At 43.2% G+C, this 16604-nt stretch overlaps 1 protein-coding gene across 1 annotated transcript in view; it reads right to left on the reverse strand.

Annotated features, from left to right (window-relative positions):
- The window catches only part of MERTK (MER proto-oncogene, tyrosine kinase), a 113554-nt gene that overhangs the window by 57618 nt on the left and 39332 nt on the right, over positions 1–16604 (reverse strand). The window contains exons 3-4 of the mRNA XM_032352766.1: positions 15122–15222; positions 12829–13002 (exon numbers count right to left, since the gene is read on the reverse strand). Coding sequence (XP_032208657.1) covers positions 12829–13002; positions 15122–15222 — 275 coding nt within the window. The remainder of the gene's footprint in view (positions 1–12828; positions 13003–15121; positions 15223–16604) is intronic.

Genomic DNA, 16604 nt, shown 5'->3' on the forward strand with positions numbered 1-16604 from the left:
AAACTGCTTGTCAGGAACATGATGTTAAGTGGGAAGTCGCTTTTCCTTTTTGTGTTTCTTTTCAAAGTGGGCACAAAGTCAGGAAGACAATCTCTAGCAAATTCTCCGGCAGGAGACATAAGCATTAGTAAGAATTCCCCAGAAGTAGCTAAACCACCTATTCCAGCAGTTCTGTCCAAGCGCTGAAGTGATTCATGTCCCCAGGCCAAACAGTTGGCAGCAGCCAGAAGGGGAAACTGGTTCAAACCAAAGTTAACTTTCTCCCCAAGTGGATGGGCCAACACTGAAGGCAAAATGTAATCGTCTTTGCTTAATGTATTCAGTTATATATACTGCCTTGGTTTAATGGCACCTCTGGGCTACAGACTCATGGAAGAGCCTGGGTTGGATATAGCAACTAGCGTGTGTTGGGAAAGACTGTTGCCTCTCACTTTCCTTTCCACTTCTCTGTCTGGGTGAACAATACCCAGACTGGAATAGACCTTGAAGTTTTATAGCCCCAGCCCTTGTGGCTTTCCAGGGGAAAAAAGCCATCCACCCCCTTAAGTCCCCACCCTACTACCCACTCTCTCCGGAGTGACCCTGGTAACTGGAGCCTCCTGTCTTTCTGAGCCATGTCCTCCTCCAGTGGGCCACCCCCTCTGTGTACTCGGTCACATCCCACCCAACTCCTGACGTTCATGGCCCTCTTGCTTGGTCTGCTTGTTTAAAAAAAAAAAAAAGACAGCCTCTGAAACAGGGTCTGAAAGCTACTTTTAAAGAACATTCAGGAACAGGATGTTCCCTCGAGGGAAGGACAATCAGAATTGCTAAGAAAGCAACTTCTAAGAGCACCAGTTGGGCCAATTCTTAAGTTCTGGATAAGCAGCCCTTTCTCTTTCCTTTTTTTTTTACCCCCTAGAGCAAAAGAGGCAAAGCAAGGGAAGGACATTTTGCATAAAGGAAGTTGCCTATTAACTTGGAACACACTCTCTGCCCTGAATTCGTTCATTCAACACATATTTACTGAGTACTTACTAGGTGTCAGACATTTTCTCAGGCACTTGGGGTATATCCATGAATAAAAGAGCTCATATTCTCACAGGGGGTAGTGGGTAAGAAGGAATAACCTTGATAAATAAGTAAGCTTCATGCTCTATCAGAAGGTGATTAATGCCATGGAAAAACAGAAAAGGATCAGAGGGCCAGGGATGGGTTGGGAAGTGGGCTGTGATTTTAAATATTCAGGACAGAGGTGGCTCAGGATAATGTCCTCAGAGGAGTGACTGAGTGAACGGGCTAATGATGGGGGGAGGTGAACTTGGGGCAAAGGAAATGGCCTTTGCTTTGTTCTTTAAGCAGGATGGGAATCCCAGAGCGTTGAGCGGAAGACCAATCTAATCCAACTTGTGTTTTATCAGGATCCAGGATCATTGCAGGAGCCACATGGAGACTAAACCCTAAGCAAGCAGGTCCCATACCAGCTCCAAATTTTTTCCTGATCTGAAAATGGGTATTAAAAATGCCTTAACTGGGGCACCTGGGTGGCTTACTCTGTTAAGCATCCACCTTCGGCGTGGGTCATGATCCCAGAGTCCTGAAATGGAGCCCCTCATCGGGCTCTCTGCTCAGTGGGGAGCCTGCTTCTCCCTCTGCCTGCTGCTCCCCCTGCTTGTGCTCTCTCTGACAAAAATAAATAAATACAATCTTTTAAAAAAATAAGACAAGGGGTGCCTGGGTGGCTCAGTGGGATAAGCCTCTGCCTTCGGCTCAGGTCATAATCTCAGGGTCCAGGGATCGAGCCCTGCATCGGGCTCTCTGCTTAGTGCTTCCCCCCCCACCCCCCGCCTCTCTGCCTACTTGTGATCTTGGTCTGTCAAATAAACAAATAAAATCTTTAAAAAATAATAATAAAACAAAATTTTGTTTTTGGAATAATTTTCAATTTACAAGAAACTGCAGAACTAGTAGCGTTCTTGTACATCCTTCATCAGCTTCCCTTAATGATAAGATCTTACATAATCATACAGCTCTTACATAATCATACATAATCATACAGTGAACAAAACCAAAAGTCAGTACAATACTATTAACTCAAATACAGACCATATTCAGATTTTACCAATTTTTGTTCCCCCCCTTTTCTTTCTTTGGAGTATGTGGGGGGGGTACAGCTCTGTGAAACTTTATTTCAGGTAAGATTTGTACTACTTCAGCACCAAAAAAAAAAAAATCTCCCTCATATTTTAGGAACATCCTACCTAAGCTAAACCCTGATTAGTCATCTTCACTTTGTCATTTCTGAGAATGTGATATAAATTGAATCACACAGCATGCAATCTTTGAGATTGGCTTTGTTGACTCAGAACAGTGCCCTTTAGACAAAATATTGCTTTGCTTGTGTCTCTTAAAGACAGCTCTTATGTCACAGAGGGACAAAAAACCCAACTGGTATCAAGAGAAAAAAAAGCATACAGACTTCCTGTTCATAAATGTGCTTGCTCAAAGCATGTTTCAACAATCGGGACTCTTTAAACCATGGTCCTACTTAGCACTCTCTTGGTAAAAGTGATCTCAGAAAAGTTGACTTCTTGGTTAATTTCAACATAGTTAATTTCAAGATGGGATGGCCTCTCCCTGCAAACACTCCCAGGTTTGCAGCAGCAGGTGAAGCATAAACCCCACCCCGGGCATATCTGGTCAGAATGGCACCTAGTTCCTCAACTGTGAACTTCTGAGGTGGGCTCAGGTCTCACTACCGCATCCTCAAAATTAAACACAGATGTAAGTAAGAATAATGTAAATTCTTTAACAGTGTTACAAAATTCAGGTGCCTGGGAATAGTCCACAGATCCCTGAATTGCTCTAACTTGATGTGTCAGAAGTTTGCATGGTTGGCCCTTTCTCCACGGACCTCCTTAAGCCCTCTGTCTACAAAATGGGTGTGAAAAAACTGCTCTATTAATTTCATAGAACTGGTTAGAAATATAAATGAGAAGGAGTTTAAATGCAAAAGCAATTAAGCAAATACAAGTTACTTCACTCTCATTATGTTCCTTTGTCCCAGTCAAGGGACCTCTGACTCAGGTTCTGTTTATAATTCATTTGTTCATTAGTTCATTCATTCATTCCCACAGTTTTGATGTGCCAGGCACTGTGCTGGGTGACAGGGCTGAGTTAATGAATAACTAATATGTAATAATCACACGGATCAATAATTTAGGGTGGGGAGACAGTAGATGGTAGTGCTTCTACATGGGGAGGAGGTACAAACTTGATGGAAGAGGCAAGGTAGAAACACAGACAAGGACGGGGTGTCCAGAAAGGTTTTCAGAAAAGAAATAAATATGGATACAAAGATGTCCACATAAGTAACAACAACCACCAAAATAAAACCACCTATATGCTCATCAATAAGGGGGTGGTTAAATAAATTATGGTCCATTCATGCAATGAGGCAATTATCATACACAGTGAGAGGTCCGTGAGTACCTACATAGAAAGAGCTACATGTCTTGGTCATCCATGTGTATATGTACATATGTGAGTACATTTAAAGGAGAAGGGCCTAGAAGGAAGTGAACCAGTGGCTCACACTGTGTGTTGTCACACACACTGTCTGTGACAACTATGTGGGGAGTGAACACGTAGAGATTGCCCATTTTGCTTTGGTTTGAATGTTTTACAATGAAAATGTGTTCATGTATTACTTGAGTAATAAAAAGGCTGAAATAAGGGCGCCTGGGTGGCTCAGTTGGTTAAGGGACTGACTTTTGGTTTTGGCTCAGGTCGTGATCCCAGGGTTGTGAGATGGAGCCCCACGTCAGGCTCTGCACTCAGCGTGGAGTCTGCCTGAGAGTCTCTTTCTCCCTCTCCCTCTGCCCCTCCCCTCAGTCACACTTGTTCACACACTTGCTCTCTCTCTCAAATAATCTTTTTTTTAAAAAAAAGATTTTATTTATTTATTGGACAGACAGAGATCACAAGTAGGCAGAGAGGCAAGCAGAGAGAGAGGAGGAAGCAGGCTCCCTGCTGAGCAGACAGCCTGATGCGGGGCTCAATCCCAGGACCCTGGGATCATGACCTTAGCTGAAGGCAGAGGCTTCAACCCACTGAGCCACCCAGGCACCCCAGTAAATAAATAAAATCTTTAAAAAATAAAATTAAAAAGGCTGAAATTAGTCTGCATGTGTATTATTCTAATTTGAAGGAAAATCATATATATATATATATACACACACCCCCAAATAAATACAGTTACAGGAAAAGTTTAAACAGAAACAAATCTGTGTTTTGTTGTAACTGTACATGTATAGTAAGATATAAAACTACATTTTCTGAGTTTTCTACATTTTAGATATAAAACCATTTAATAATTATGGGAAATAAAATTTTTTTAAAAACTGTTGTTTTGAGGGCATGTGCTTTGGTGAGTGCTGTGAAGTGTGTAAACCTGGTGATTCACAGACCTGTACCCCTGGGGATAAAAATATATGTTTATAAAAAATAAAAAATTAAAACAAAACAAAACAAAACAAAAAAACAAAAAAAAAAACCTGTTGTTTTGTTTTTTAAGAGAGTGGGGCAGAGGGAAAGGGAGACAGAATCTTAAGCAGGTTCCACACCCGGCCTCATGACCTGGATCCTCCCAAATCATTTTATTTTGAAATAATTATGGATTCACAGAAAGACGTAAAGAAACACACAAGGCAGTTCAGTGTATCCTTCACCCTACCTTTCCAATGTTAACGTCTTACATAACCACAGCACACTGTCAAAACCAGGAAATTGACATTGGTCCCCTCCACAAAGCTTACTCAGATTTCATCAATTATACACAGACTCGTGTGTGTGTGTGGATATGCGCACCCGTGCACACACACGTGCATGCCCATGCATGTACCTCTATGTAAGTTAACCACATGTGTAGCTTTGTGTAAATATCATCACAATAAAGGTTGTTTTAAAAAACACACGGTTGGGGGGCGCCTGGGTGCCGCAGTCAGTTAAGTGTCCAACTCTTGATTTCAGCTCAGGTCATAATCTCAGGTTCTCAGATCAAGCCCCCCATCCAGCTACACTCCGTGTGGAATCTCCTTGAGATTTTCTCTTTCCCTCTTCCTCTGCACCCCCATCTTACACGTGCTTGCACATGCTCTCTCTCTAATACATAAACACATAATTTAACAACAACAAAAAACACACTATTAGGATATACACTGCTCTATTTCTATTTTATTTCTATCTTCTCTATCAAAGAAAAAAACCTCAAATTTAAAAAAGTAAAATAAAAATTGTAATGAACTTGCAACCCAAAATAGGTTGTAGTTGTGAGAGTATATCACCATTTAGAAATACATCAGTTCTCCAAGCTGAGACAAATTATACATAGTCTTGGGTATTAAAAGAATTTGCAAATCTTATCAAAGAAACACACTTTTACCTTCCTTTTTTTTTTTTTTTTTTTTACTTTTTAACACTTTTACCTTCTAAGAAAACATGCAATAGAGGAAAAGCTCCAGACGAACAGAGATTGACAAATTGTCCCTATTTTATTTTCTTTGCTTTAAAAAAGATTTTATTGGGGTGCCTCGGTGGCTCAGTGGGTTAAGCCTTGCCTTCGGCTCAGGTTATGGTCTCAGGGTCCTTAGTTCGAGACTCTCGTGAGGCTCTCTGCTCAGCGGGGAGCCTGCTTTCCCCCCCTCTCTCTGCCTGCCTCTCCCTACTTGTGATCTCTCTCTCTGTGTCAAATAAATAAATAAAATCTTTTTTAAAAAATAAGATTTTATTTATTTATTGAGAGATAGAGTGAATGAGAGAAAGAATGAGCAAGAGGAGGGAGAGGGAGAAGCAGACTCCTTGCTGATGAGGGAGCTCAATGTGGGGCTTGATCCCAGGATGACCTGAGCTGAAGGCAGATGCTTAACTAAGGCACACAGGCACCTTGTCCCTATTTTCATAAAGAAAAAAGACACTGATCCTGGTAGTACAGAATCACTGAGAGACAAATCCACCACAAAATTTAAGTGCCCCTATCAAGGGGCACCTGGGTGGCTCAGCTGGTTAAGCATCTACCCTCGGCTCAAGTCACGATCCCTGGGTCCTGGGATGGAGCCCCGCGTTGGGCTCCCTGTTCAGTGGGGAGCTTGCTTCTCCATCTCCTCCCTACTCATGCTCTCTGTTGTTATCTCTGTCTCTCTCAAATAAATAAATAGATAGATAAAATCTTTTTTTTTTTAAAGATTTTATTTATTTGATGGAGAGAGAGAGAGAGAGAGAGATCACAAGTAGGCAGACAGGCAGGTAGAGAGAGAGGGGGAAGCAGAGTTCCTGCTGAGCAGAGAGCCCAATGTGGGGCTCGATCCCAGGACCCTGAGATCATGACCTGAGCTGAAGACAGAGGCTTAACCCACTGAGCCACCCAGGCGCCCCCTAAATAGATAAAATCTTAAAAAAAAAAAAAAGAGTGCTATCAAACTAGTGCATGTAAAAATGTGGGAAATTGTCACCTCTGAGCCACCCAGGCACCCCCTAAATAGATAAAATCTTTAAAAAAAAAAAAAAAAGAGTGCTATCAAACTAGTGCATGTAAAAATGTGGGAAATTGTCACCTCTAGTTATTTAGCTCACCCAGAAGTTAGGTCTGATTTTTTAATTGAATTCAAGCTATTTCCAGACTTTCTGTGATAGTTACCAGCCCAATGTAGTGATAACATCTCAGAAGATAAGAAAGAGAAATAAATGGAAGGAAAATGAAAGCAGGCAGATTTACAAGTGGTTGAACAGTAGCCAAGAAAGTTGATTTAATGAGCTGATGTCAACTCAGTCTGCCTTTATCAGCAGGTCACGGGACTCTGCCCTCGGTTAGGATGGAATCTAGATTTTCATCAACAACTTGGATGAGACACAAAAGGCAGCTGGCACAGAGCAGGAGGCTGATTTGTTAATTGAAGGAGAGGATGGAGGTTCCAACTGCCCTCCGTTGGCTGGGACAATGGTTTACATTTTTATAAGGAAAAATGGTAGGCTGAACTTCCAAAAATAATTAAAGATACAAGAAACAGGAGAGTTTGACTTTGCAGTAATTAAAGAGAAAAAAAGACCTGAGGATTTCAGTTAGCCTCAAAGTCAACATTAATCAAACATGTTAATCTTCATCAAAAAAAGTACTGCAAACTATACTACCAGGAATGTTGTGTCCCAAACATGATACTGGAGTGTCCACTGAAATTTATGCATGTCTTTTCAAAATAACACCAATGTTACTAAACTCTTTCAGAAAATAGAGGGGGTAGGGATATGTACTAACTAGTTTTATGAGGACAAAATACCCTGATACCAAAAGCTGACATTCCAAAAACAAAATTAGAGACCACTCCCCTCATGAGCACTGTTGTACAATAAAGAATTTAGCTTGTGTCCCTTATAACTGCCTGGTGACAGGAGTAGCTTTGTTACACTAAGAAGTGTAGAATAGCCCCTGGAAAACCTCAGGAGGAAGACAGATCACCAGAACCACCAGCCATGTGATAAGAGGGTTGAGGGGTCTGGAGACTGTTCAATCACATGGCCAATGATTTCTTTTCTTTTTTTTTTCTTTTCTTTTCCTTCTGTCTCTCTCTCTTTTTTTTTTTTTTTTAAGATTTTCCATTTATTTATTTGAGAGACAGAGAGAATGAGAGAGAGAGCACGAGAGGGGACAGGTCAGAGGGAGAAATAGGTTCCCCGCTGAGCAGAGAGCCCGATGTACGACTCACTCCCAGGACTCCAGGATCATGACTAGAGCTGAAGGCAGCTGCCCAACCAGCTGAGCCACCCAGGCGCTCACGGCCAATGATCTCATCAGTTATGCCCATGCTCGGAGATTTCAGTAAAAGAATCTGCACCCCAAAGCTCAGCAGAGTGTCCTTTTCCTGGATGTGCCAGGAGGGTGACACCCTCTGATTCAAAGAGGAGAGGGCATGGAAGCACTCTGCATGCAAGACCCTCCCAGACATCACCCTAGGCATACTCCTTATAGTAAAACTGTTATAGGTAAGCACAGCATTTTCCTGAGTTCTGTGAGTTGGTCTAGCAAATTATCAAACCAGAGGGGGTCATGGGAATCTCCAAATTTATAGCCAGTCAGTAGGAAGTGCAGGTGGTCTGGGGATCCTACCCCCGACCCTGACACTTGTAGTTGGCACCTGAAGTGAGCCTTGTGGCAGACTTTGGGAAGTCAGTATCAGAACTGAATTGCAGTACACCCAGTTGGTGTTACCCTAGTATGGCAGTGAAACAGAGTAAATGTAAATGGGAAAGTCTTTAACTAAATATTAGTAAACTGAATCCACCACAATACATCATGACCAAGTAGAGTTTGTCCCAGGAATGCACACTGGTTTAACATTTGAAAATAAAATCAGTGTAATTTGCTGCAGTAGGAGAATAATGGAGAAAAACCATGTAATCATATGATAAAAAAATAAAATTTTTTGCAAGCTGAGAATAGAAGAAAACTTCTTCAACCTGATGAATGGCACTGACCAAAATCCAATTTCTGTCATAGTTGGTGATTGGGACAGAGATATTAACTCTTCCCACTTTTATTCAGCACTGTGCTAGAGTCTTGGTTAGTAAAATAAGGAAGGGGACAGGGATAAAAGGGCAAGATTAGACAACTATTTGCAGGTAACACTGTTTACAAAAAAATCTAAGGAATCTACAAAACAACAACAACAATAAAATACTCTTAGAAACTAACACATTAACTTAACAAGCAAGGTTGTAGGATGTAAGATCAACATACAAAAATTAACTTATTTCCTACATACTTATAGTAAGCAATTGGGAAATGAATTCAAATGTGCTACTTACCAGCATCAACAACATAAAATATTTATAAATAACTTTAACAAGTGACATACAAGACCTCTGCATTAAGGACTATAAAAAATTGCTGAGAGAAATTAAAGAAGACCTAAATAAATGGACAGAGTGTGTTCTTGGATTGGAAGTCTCAATAATATTAAGATGCGATCCCCCCTAAACTGATCTATAAATTCAATACAACTGCAAACAAAATCACAACAGACTCTTGCAAAAGCTGTCAAGCTGATTTTAAGATTTTTATAAGACCCGAAGTGATACTTCCATGATAACAATATATGACTGGCTCACAAGCACAATTAAAAATGCTAAAATCTTGTTTTTATTTTTTTAAGACTTCATTCATTTATTTGAGAGACAGAGCACAAGCAGTGGGGAGGGGCAAAGGGAGAGGGAGAAACACTTTCCACTGAGCAGGGAGCCCAACACCGGGCTCGATGCCAGGACTCTGGGATCATGACCTGAACCGAAGTCAGACGCTGAACCGACTGAGCCACCCAGGCGCCCCACTCAAATCTTTCAAATCATTTCTAAATCTAATTTAAAATTTGAGAGTAGGGAAATGAAATGCAAATTTAAAATTTACTGTTGCATATTCACTAGAATGTCTAAAATGGAAAAAAAACTCTCATCATATCAAATGTTGGCAAGGACACAGATAGAACAACTGGAACACTCATCCACTGGGGCTAGGAATATAACTTGGCACAACTTAGAACATAGTTTGGTGGTTTTCTTAAAAGTTGAGCATATGCCCAGTATATGATCCAAAAGTTCTTCTCCCAGGTATTATCCAAGACAAAATAAAAACCTGTGTCTCCCCAAAGCCTTGCACACAAATATCTGTAGCTCCTTTATTTATCCATAAACATCTCAAATGTTTACCACACAAACAAAATGGCACACATCCATACCATAGAGCACTATTGGCAATAACAACATACTACTCACACGTCAACATGAGGAGTCCCAAAAACATCACACTGAGGGAAAGAAGCCAGACCCAAAAGAATATATATACTTTACGATTCCACTTATTCAATGTTCAAGACCTAGCAAACTGATCTTTGGTGACAGATATCCGAACACCAATGCCTATGAGAGGTGGAGGCTGATGGGAAGGGAGCATGAGGGCACATTCTGAGGTGATGGCAATGTTCTGGGTCTTGACTGAAGTGCTGGTTCCATGCGTGTCTACATTTTCAAAACTCACTGAGCTCTGCATTTAAGTTCCACACACCTAACTGTATATCAATTTTACCTCAATGAAAACAAGTCTTTATGGGACTTCAGAGCCACCATCCTAGAAAGGGTGGGGGTATAGTTTTCAAATGGACTTTGTTTGGGTTTTACAAATTACTTACTTATTTTTATTTAAACATTTTTTTAAATTTAAATTTTAGGTAGTTAACATAGAGTGCAATATTGGTTTCTGTAGTAGAATTCGGTGATTTTATCCCTTACACAGAACGCCTGGTGCTCATCATCACAAGTGCCCTCCTTAATGCCCACCACCCATCTAGCCCATTCCCCCCCTCATCTCCCTCCAACTCCTCAATTTGATCTCTATCGTTAAGAGTCTCTTATGGCTTGTTTCCCTCTCCTTTTTTTTCTCCTCCTCCTTCCCATGATGTTCACCTGTTTTCTTTCTTAAATTCCACGAGTGAGGTCATATGGTATTTATCATCCTCTGAATTATTTCACTTAGCATAATACATTCTAGCTCCATCCATGTCGTTGTAAATGGCAAGATTTCATTCTTTTTTTTAAAGATTTTATTTATTTATATGTGAGAGAGAGAGAGAGAGAGAGAGAGCCCAAGCAGGGGGAGGGGCAGAGGGAGAAGCAGACTCCTCACGGAGCTGAGAGCCCAACAAGGGGCTCGATCCTAGGACCCTGAGATCATGACCTGAGTAAGAGGCAGATGCTTAACTGACTGAGCCACCCAGGTCTCCCAGGATTTGTTCTTTTTGATGGCTGAGTAATATTCCTGTGTGTGAGTGTGTGTACACACATTTTATTTATCCATTCATCAGTTGATGGACATATGGGCTCTCTCCACAGTTGATAATGTGGGAAAAGATATTCGCAAATGACATATCTGATAAAGGGTTAGTATCCAAAATCTACAAAGAACTTATCAACCTTAACACCCAAAAGACAAATATCCCAGTTAAGAAAGGGACAGAAACATGAATAGACACTTTTCCAAAAAAGACATCCAAATGGCCAACAGACACATGAAACATGCTCAGCATCACTTGGTATCAAGGAAATACAAATCAAAACCATGATGAGACACCATCTCACATTAGTCAGGATGGCTAAAGTCAACAACACAAGAAGCAATAGATGTTAGTAAGGATGAAGAGAAAGGGGAACCCCTTCCACTGTTGGTAGGAATGCAAGCACTGGTACAGCCACTCTGAAGAACACTACGGAGGTTCCTCAAATTGACTTTGAACTAAGAAGGAGCCTGATTATCAACTCCTTGGGAGAAATTCGAAGACAATTCAGATGGAGGCAGAGAAAACCATAATATTCCTTATGCAGTGAGGAGTGAGGAAAGTGATCCAGAGTTAAAACCAAGGGGCTGGCATTCACTTGCTGGTCTGCTGTCACCATGAATATTCAGTGAGTGCTACTGTGAGTCAGGCACTGCCTTGGGACAGACAAAGTCCTTGTTCGGGCTGAGCATATAATTTCTGAGAAGACAGACAAGAAGCTAAACAAATAAGTGGGTGATGATAGACTGTGATGAGTGCAACGATGGAGTCCACAGGAACACATGACTGGGAGTCAACAAAGAGGTGGGGAGGACCTAAAATAGCTGAATGATCAGGGAAGGCTTCCTGGAAGAATTGCTACTGGAGTTGTGTCATGGGACAAAGGGCAAGTGGAAGAACACTGCAGGTAGACAGAAGAGAGAATGCAAAGGTCCTGAGGCAGGAAGGAGGGCCATGTGTGTGAGGAAATGACAGATAATCAGGATGACTGGTGCTTAATAAGCAGGGATGAGAAGGTGGGTTGGGTGGGGTTGGGTTGGAGAGTTGGGTGGTGGCCAGAGCACACAGGGCTGATGGCAAGGGCAGGAATAACTCAGAGTGACAGTCTAAGACAACAGGGAGCCATGGAGGATGGATTAGAGTGAGGCCAAGTCTGGAAGCAGAGACCCCTCAGGGAGCACCTGCACTGGTGTTGGCGAGAGCCGGCAGTGATGTGGATGGGGTGCTGCAGCATGGAGGGAGAAAAAACAGACTCGGGACATACAGTAGAAGCAGAATGGATAGAACTTGCTGATGCATACAACATGAAAAATGAGAAAGAGGAAGGACGGGCCGCTGGCGGTGTCATTTACTAAGATGGGGAATTCTGGGGCAAACCATCTGTGGAGGAGGTGGATCAAGAGTTTCATTTTAAGATGCATATGTACCAGCAAGGGAAACTGCCAGGGAGGGGGTTGAGTACATGAGACTGAAGGTCAGGAGACACAGAGCTCAAGGCCATTATCACACAGCCAGTATAGAAGCCGGGGTCAGAGAGGAACTCCCCCGCGGGGAGCATATCTCAGAGTGAAAAACTGTGGGTTCAGGAATGAGGCTGTGGAGGTTAGGGGAGGAGCCCTGGAGAGGGAAGGAAGCCAGGAAGACTGTTTCCAGAAGTTTGCCCCTGTGTTCCTAGTACCAAGAACAGCCTGCAGGGCTCCTGCTGCCAGGGCTCAGGGGTCTTGGCCACTCTGCTCACTTAAGCACGGACACCCTTCATGGTATTCACCCAGTTCCCACCCCAGCTCGTGAACTCTCTCTCCTGAGATTCCCTCCTCCCTCTCCCCATCCCCAGCCCCTAACCTCAGCGGCCACCCCTGTGCTATCTTTGTCTTCTACCGCGCCAGCCTTATACTGCGCCAGCCACGGGCACCAAACTTGATCCGTTCCACTGTTCAAGAGCAAACATTAAAGAAATCACATGACTTGGACTTACCAGGAACAGTCAGAACAGAGGGGGACTTTTCCGGCTGTTCGTGAACACGGCTGCTGTTCTGAACCCAGAAAATGTGGATGGGCTCAGGAGGGCCCACGGCCTGACAGGTAAGGTTGAAGGCCGTGTTCCTTGTGACATTCATGCTCTCAGGCTGTCTAGTAAAGTGAGGAAGTCCTGTGGAGAAAGAGTTCAGTGAAAGAACGTTTTAGATCCACAAGCAAATGCCGAGTCCCAAGGGGGAGGGACTGTTCTGGAACTTGGCAATAGATTTCTTCATATACCTGGAATGGCCAGTTTTCTTTTTTTAAGATTTTATTTATTTATTTGACAGAGAGAGAGAGAGAGATCATAAGTAGGCAGAGAAAGAGTGAGAAGCAGGCTCCCCGCTGAGCAGAGAGCCGAATGCGGGACTTGATCCTAGGACCCTGGGATCATGACCTGAGCCAAAGGCAGAGGCTTAACCCACTGAGCCACCCAGATGCCCCTGGCCAGTTTTCATCTTCTGAAAGTTGGCTCGGGAAGAATAGAAGCTAAGGCCTCCCCAACTAGCTGCAGCCAGCTTTCTAGGATACTTTCCCATACGGGTTGTGAAGGTGATTCAGAACTGGTTTTACCAGAGGGAGGCCTGCCCATGTTGAAACCAGGTGTTGCTCAGACTCCTGGCACAGGCTGGCACGTGTTCAGTATTCCTTCCCAAAATACACACACAGTAAAAACAAAGCCACGTAACAGGTCCGCCTGTTTTTGAGGACGATCTACTCTGTGTGACACTTTAAGAGGAGAGATAATGAATTTGAAAATCTGTCCACTGGTGCAGGGCTGGACGCTTCTCAAAGTACATTCTCACCAGAACAATATAGACACAGTCACATATTATAATCCCAAAGTCTTCGACTATAACTTAGAGAGACGGCAAGGAATGGAACTTTAGAAATACCTCAGAGAAAGTCAGTTCGTACTCATTTGGGGCATATGCCAAAAATTTAACAGGTCAAGCTAACTATTACTGGGGATTTAAACTGTGTTATTTTGGGATTGGGAACTGACATTCCGGGTCCCAGAAGGAATGATATGGGAATGGCAAAATGGGGTCCTTTTTGCCTGTTTCGAAGTTTTGCAGAACTCCATTTGGAACTAACGTGTTCCTGCCCTGGGCATTTTGCTGGGATTCTGACAAGTTAAATGTCCTCTCAACATTTTTCCAAGATTAACAGCAAACACAGGAACACTACCAACCCGTCTCCACCCGTGGGCTGATGTTGACATAATCCTGAGGAGGCTTAGCTGTCCAGCCTGGGATGGGCCTAGAACAAAGCTCTAAAGGAGACTCCTCTGAGGTGTCCCTCCCCCAGGCCTCCTGCAGCATTAGTGGATATGAGGTTTAGGTTTGCAAAAGAATGGGGAGCAGAGCAGCCTTTCAGTGGGAGATGGTTCTAGCTGAACTTCCCTGAATAGCCAATCACCTGCTCTAAAGCCTGTGGGAGATAAGGGTCAGGAGAAAGCAGAAAAGAAAGCTGTTTGGGTGCTTCTGCTGACAGAGTTTCTCAGAAAGCTGGGATGCAGGGCCCTGGAGGCAGCCTGTGGGCTGGTAAGGAATGAGCAGCTGTGGTGATACTAGAGGTGCCTCCTCCTTGAAGCCTTCCTTGATAGGCCCTGCCACTGCAGAAAGCAAGCATGCGTACCCAGAGACCCGGGGCCTTGGGACCTGGGCTCCCCTAGGCATCAGCTCACACTACCTACTGCAGTTCAAGTTCCTTGACGGCAGAGACCACCCTCTCCCAGTCCATATCTCACTTCGTGCTTCCACTGAGCCCGTCTCATGTCACATCATGGAACGGCACTGAACCATGTATCCAATAAATCCGAGGGCCCCAAATGAGTCCTGGATCCAGCTGCTGACCCAGTTCAGGAAAACCACTCACCCTCCAAGACAAATCACCCTTAGACGAGGTGAGCGGTCTCAGACACCAGCCTTGAGACCTGGTGATTGGAATGCATTTCACTTTGAAAAACAGTCTCCAGGTTTCTACATCGTAAATAATCTGAGGACAGGAAGGTCCATAATCTGTTTTTATCTCAGCCCTATTGCCGAGGATAGAGCTAAAACTCTGGGAATCGAATTCATGTCATTCATCCATTATTACCTAAAGTCTCAAAAGAGGATCCCCTTGTAAAATTTCAGCACTTACGCATTTGTAGAGTTTGCATTCAGAGTTCTAAATGGGTGTGCCTAACTCTAGAGTTTTACATGCAAAGCAATTAATATAGGCCACCCTGTGGCTTCTGGACTTACCTTGCACCTCGATGTAGATGGGGTCAGACACAATCTCTTCATTGTTTATTTTCATCTTACAAATATATGACCCGTTGTCTGAACGCTGCACACTGGTTATGCTACCAAGAAAACAAAGATATTTACAGTGACTACCCTTTGGGTTCCTGTTATAGGAATAGAACATTCTTCAACTTCCTTGTCATATGCTATATTAACCTTATACGTCAACATGGCTAAGTCATGGTACTTAGATATTTGGTCAAACATTACTCTAGATGTACTTTTCGGGTGTGATTAACATTTCTATCAGCAGGCTCTGAGTGAAGATTACCCTTCATAACATGGGTAGGTCTCACTGGTCAACTGAGGGCCTAATGAGCAAAGATCTAGGTCCTCCAAGGAAAAGGGAATTCTGCCTCCAAACTGCCTTCGGATCCAAGACTGTAATACCAACTCTTCCCTGGATCTCTAGCTGATGCCCTGCACATTTCAGATTTGCTAGCACCCACAATCACATTAGTCAGTTCCTTAAAATAACTTTCTCTCATTCCCTCTTTGGTTCTGTTTCTCTGAAGAACCACAACTAATGCGTGTTCTGTCACTTGTCCTGCCTTCAATGGTACGCTATATACCAGGGTTCTCTATACTGGGCAGTATTGCCCCCATCAAGGCATTCTGCAAAATTGTAGGGTGGGCACAGAAACTAGGGGGCACCATGGCTTTTAGGGGCCAAGGCAACTTTCAGGGGTCAGGGGCAAACTGTTCCATATCCTAGATGACTTTCTGAGTTTAGAACCCAGTTCCATTTACATACACACAAAGAATTTTGTCTGATTTTAACAGCCACCTAATTTCCCAGGGCTGCAATTACCTGAACATGGGGGCCACCATCCATTTGTGGTGTCTGGAACTTGGCCGTGACTCAGATCAGTGACAACACCTCTCCATCTGCAGCTGCCCCGTGTGTGCAGGAGTGCCAGGATGCCAGTCCTGGTGTACTCTATCCTCTCTCCTGGAGTGGCCATGCCTGGTATTTGTATGTTTGCATTCATATTTATTTTTTAATTTTTAAAAAATATTTTTTAAAAGATTTTATTTATTTATTAGAGAGATGGAGAGAGGGCACAAGTAGGCAGAGCAGCAGGTAGAGGGAGAGGAGAAGCAGGTTCTCCACTGAGCAGAGAGCCCAATGCGGGGCTCAATCCCACAACCCTGAGATCATAACCTGAGCCGAAGGCAGCCGCTTAACTGACTGAGCCACCCAGGTGCCCCGATTGCGTTCATATTATTTGATTACAGATCACCTTTATTTTGTTTCCTTATACTACAGTTTGAACATGACATGTTGTAAAGTATCTGCTATAAACAGGTGGCCTTGGCTCTACGCACTTGAGAATCCTGCTTTCCACCCTTCTAGCATGTTACAAGCAGGAAGTTACACCACAGCAGTCCTTAGCTAGAGGTGGGAAGGAGTGAGGGAATGAGGAACTCTTTGAAATGC

Source organism: Mustela erminea, chromosome 7 (genome assembly GCF_009829155.1).
Source record: "Mustela erminea isolate mMusErm1 chromosome 7, mMusErm1.Pri, whole genome shotgun sequence".
NCBI lineage: Eukaryota > Metazoa > Chordata > Mammalia > Carnivora > Mustelidae > Mustela > Mustela erminea.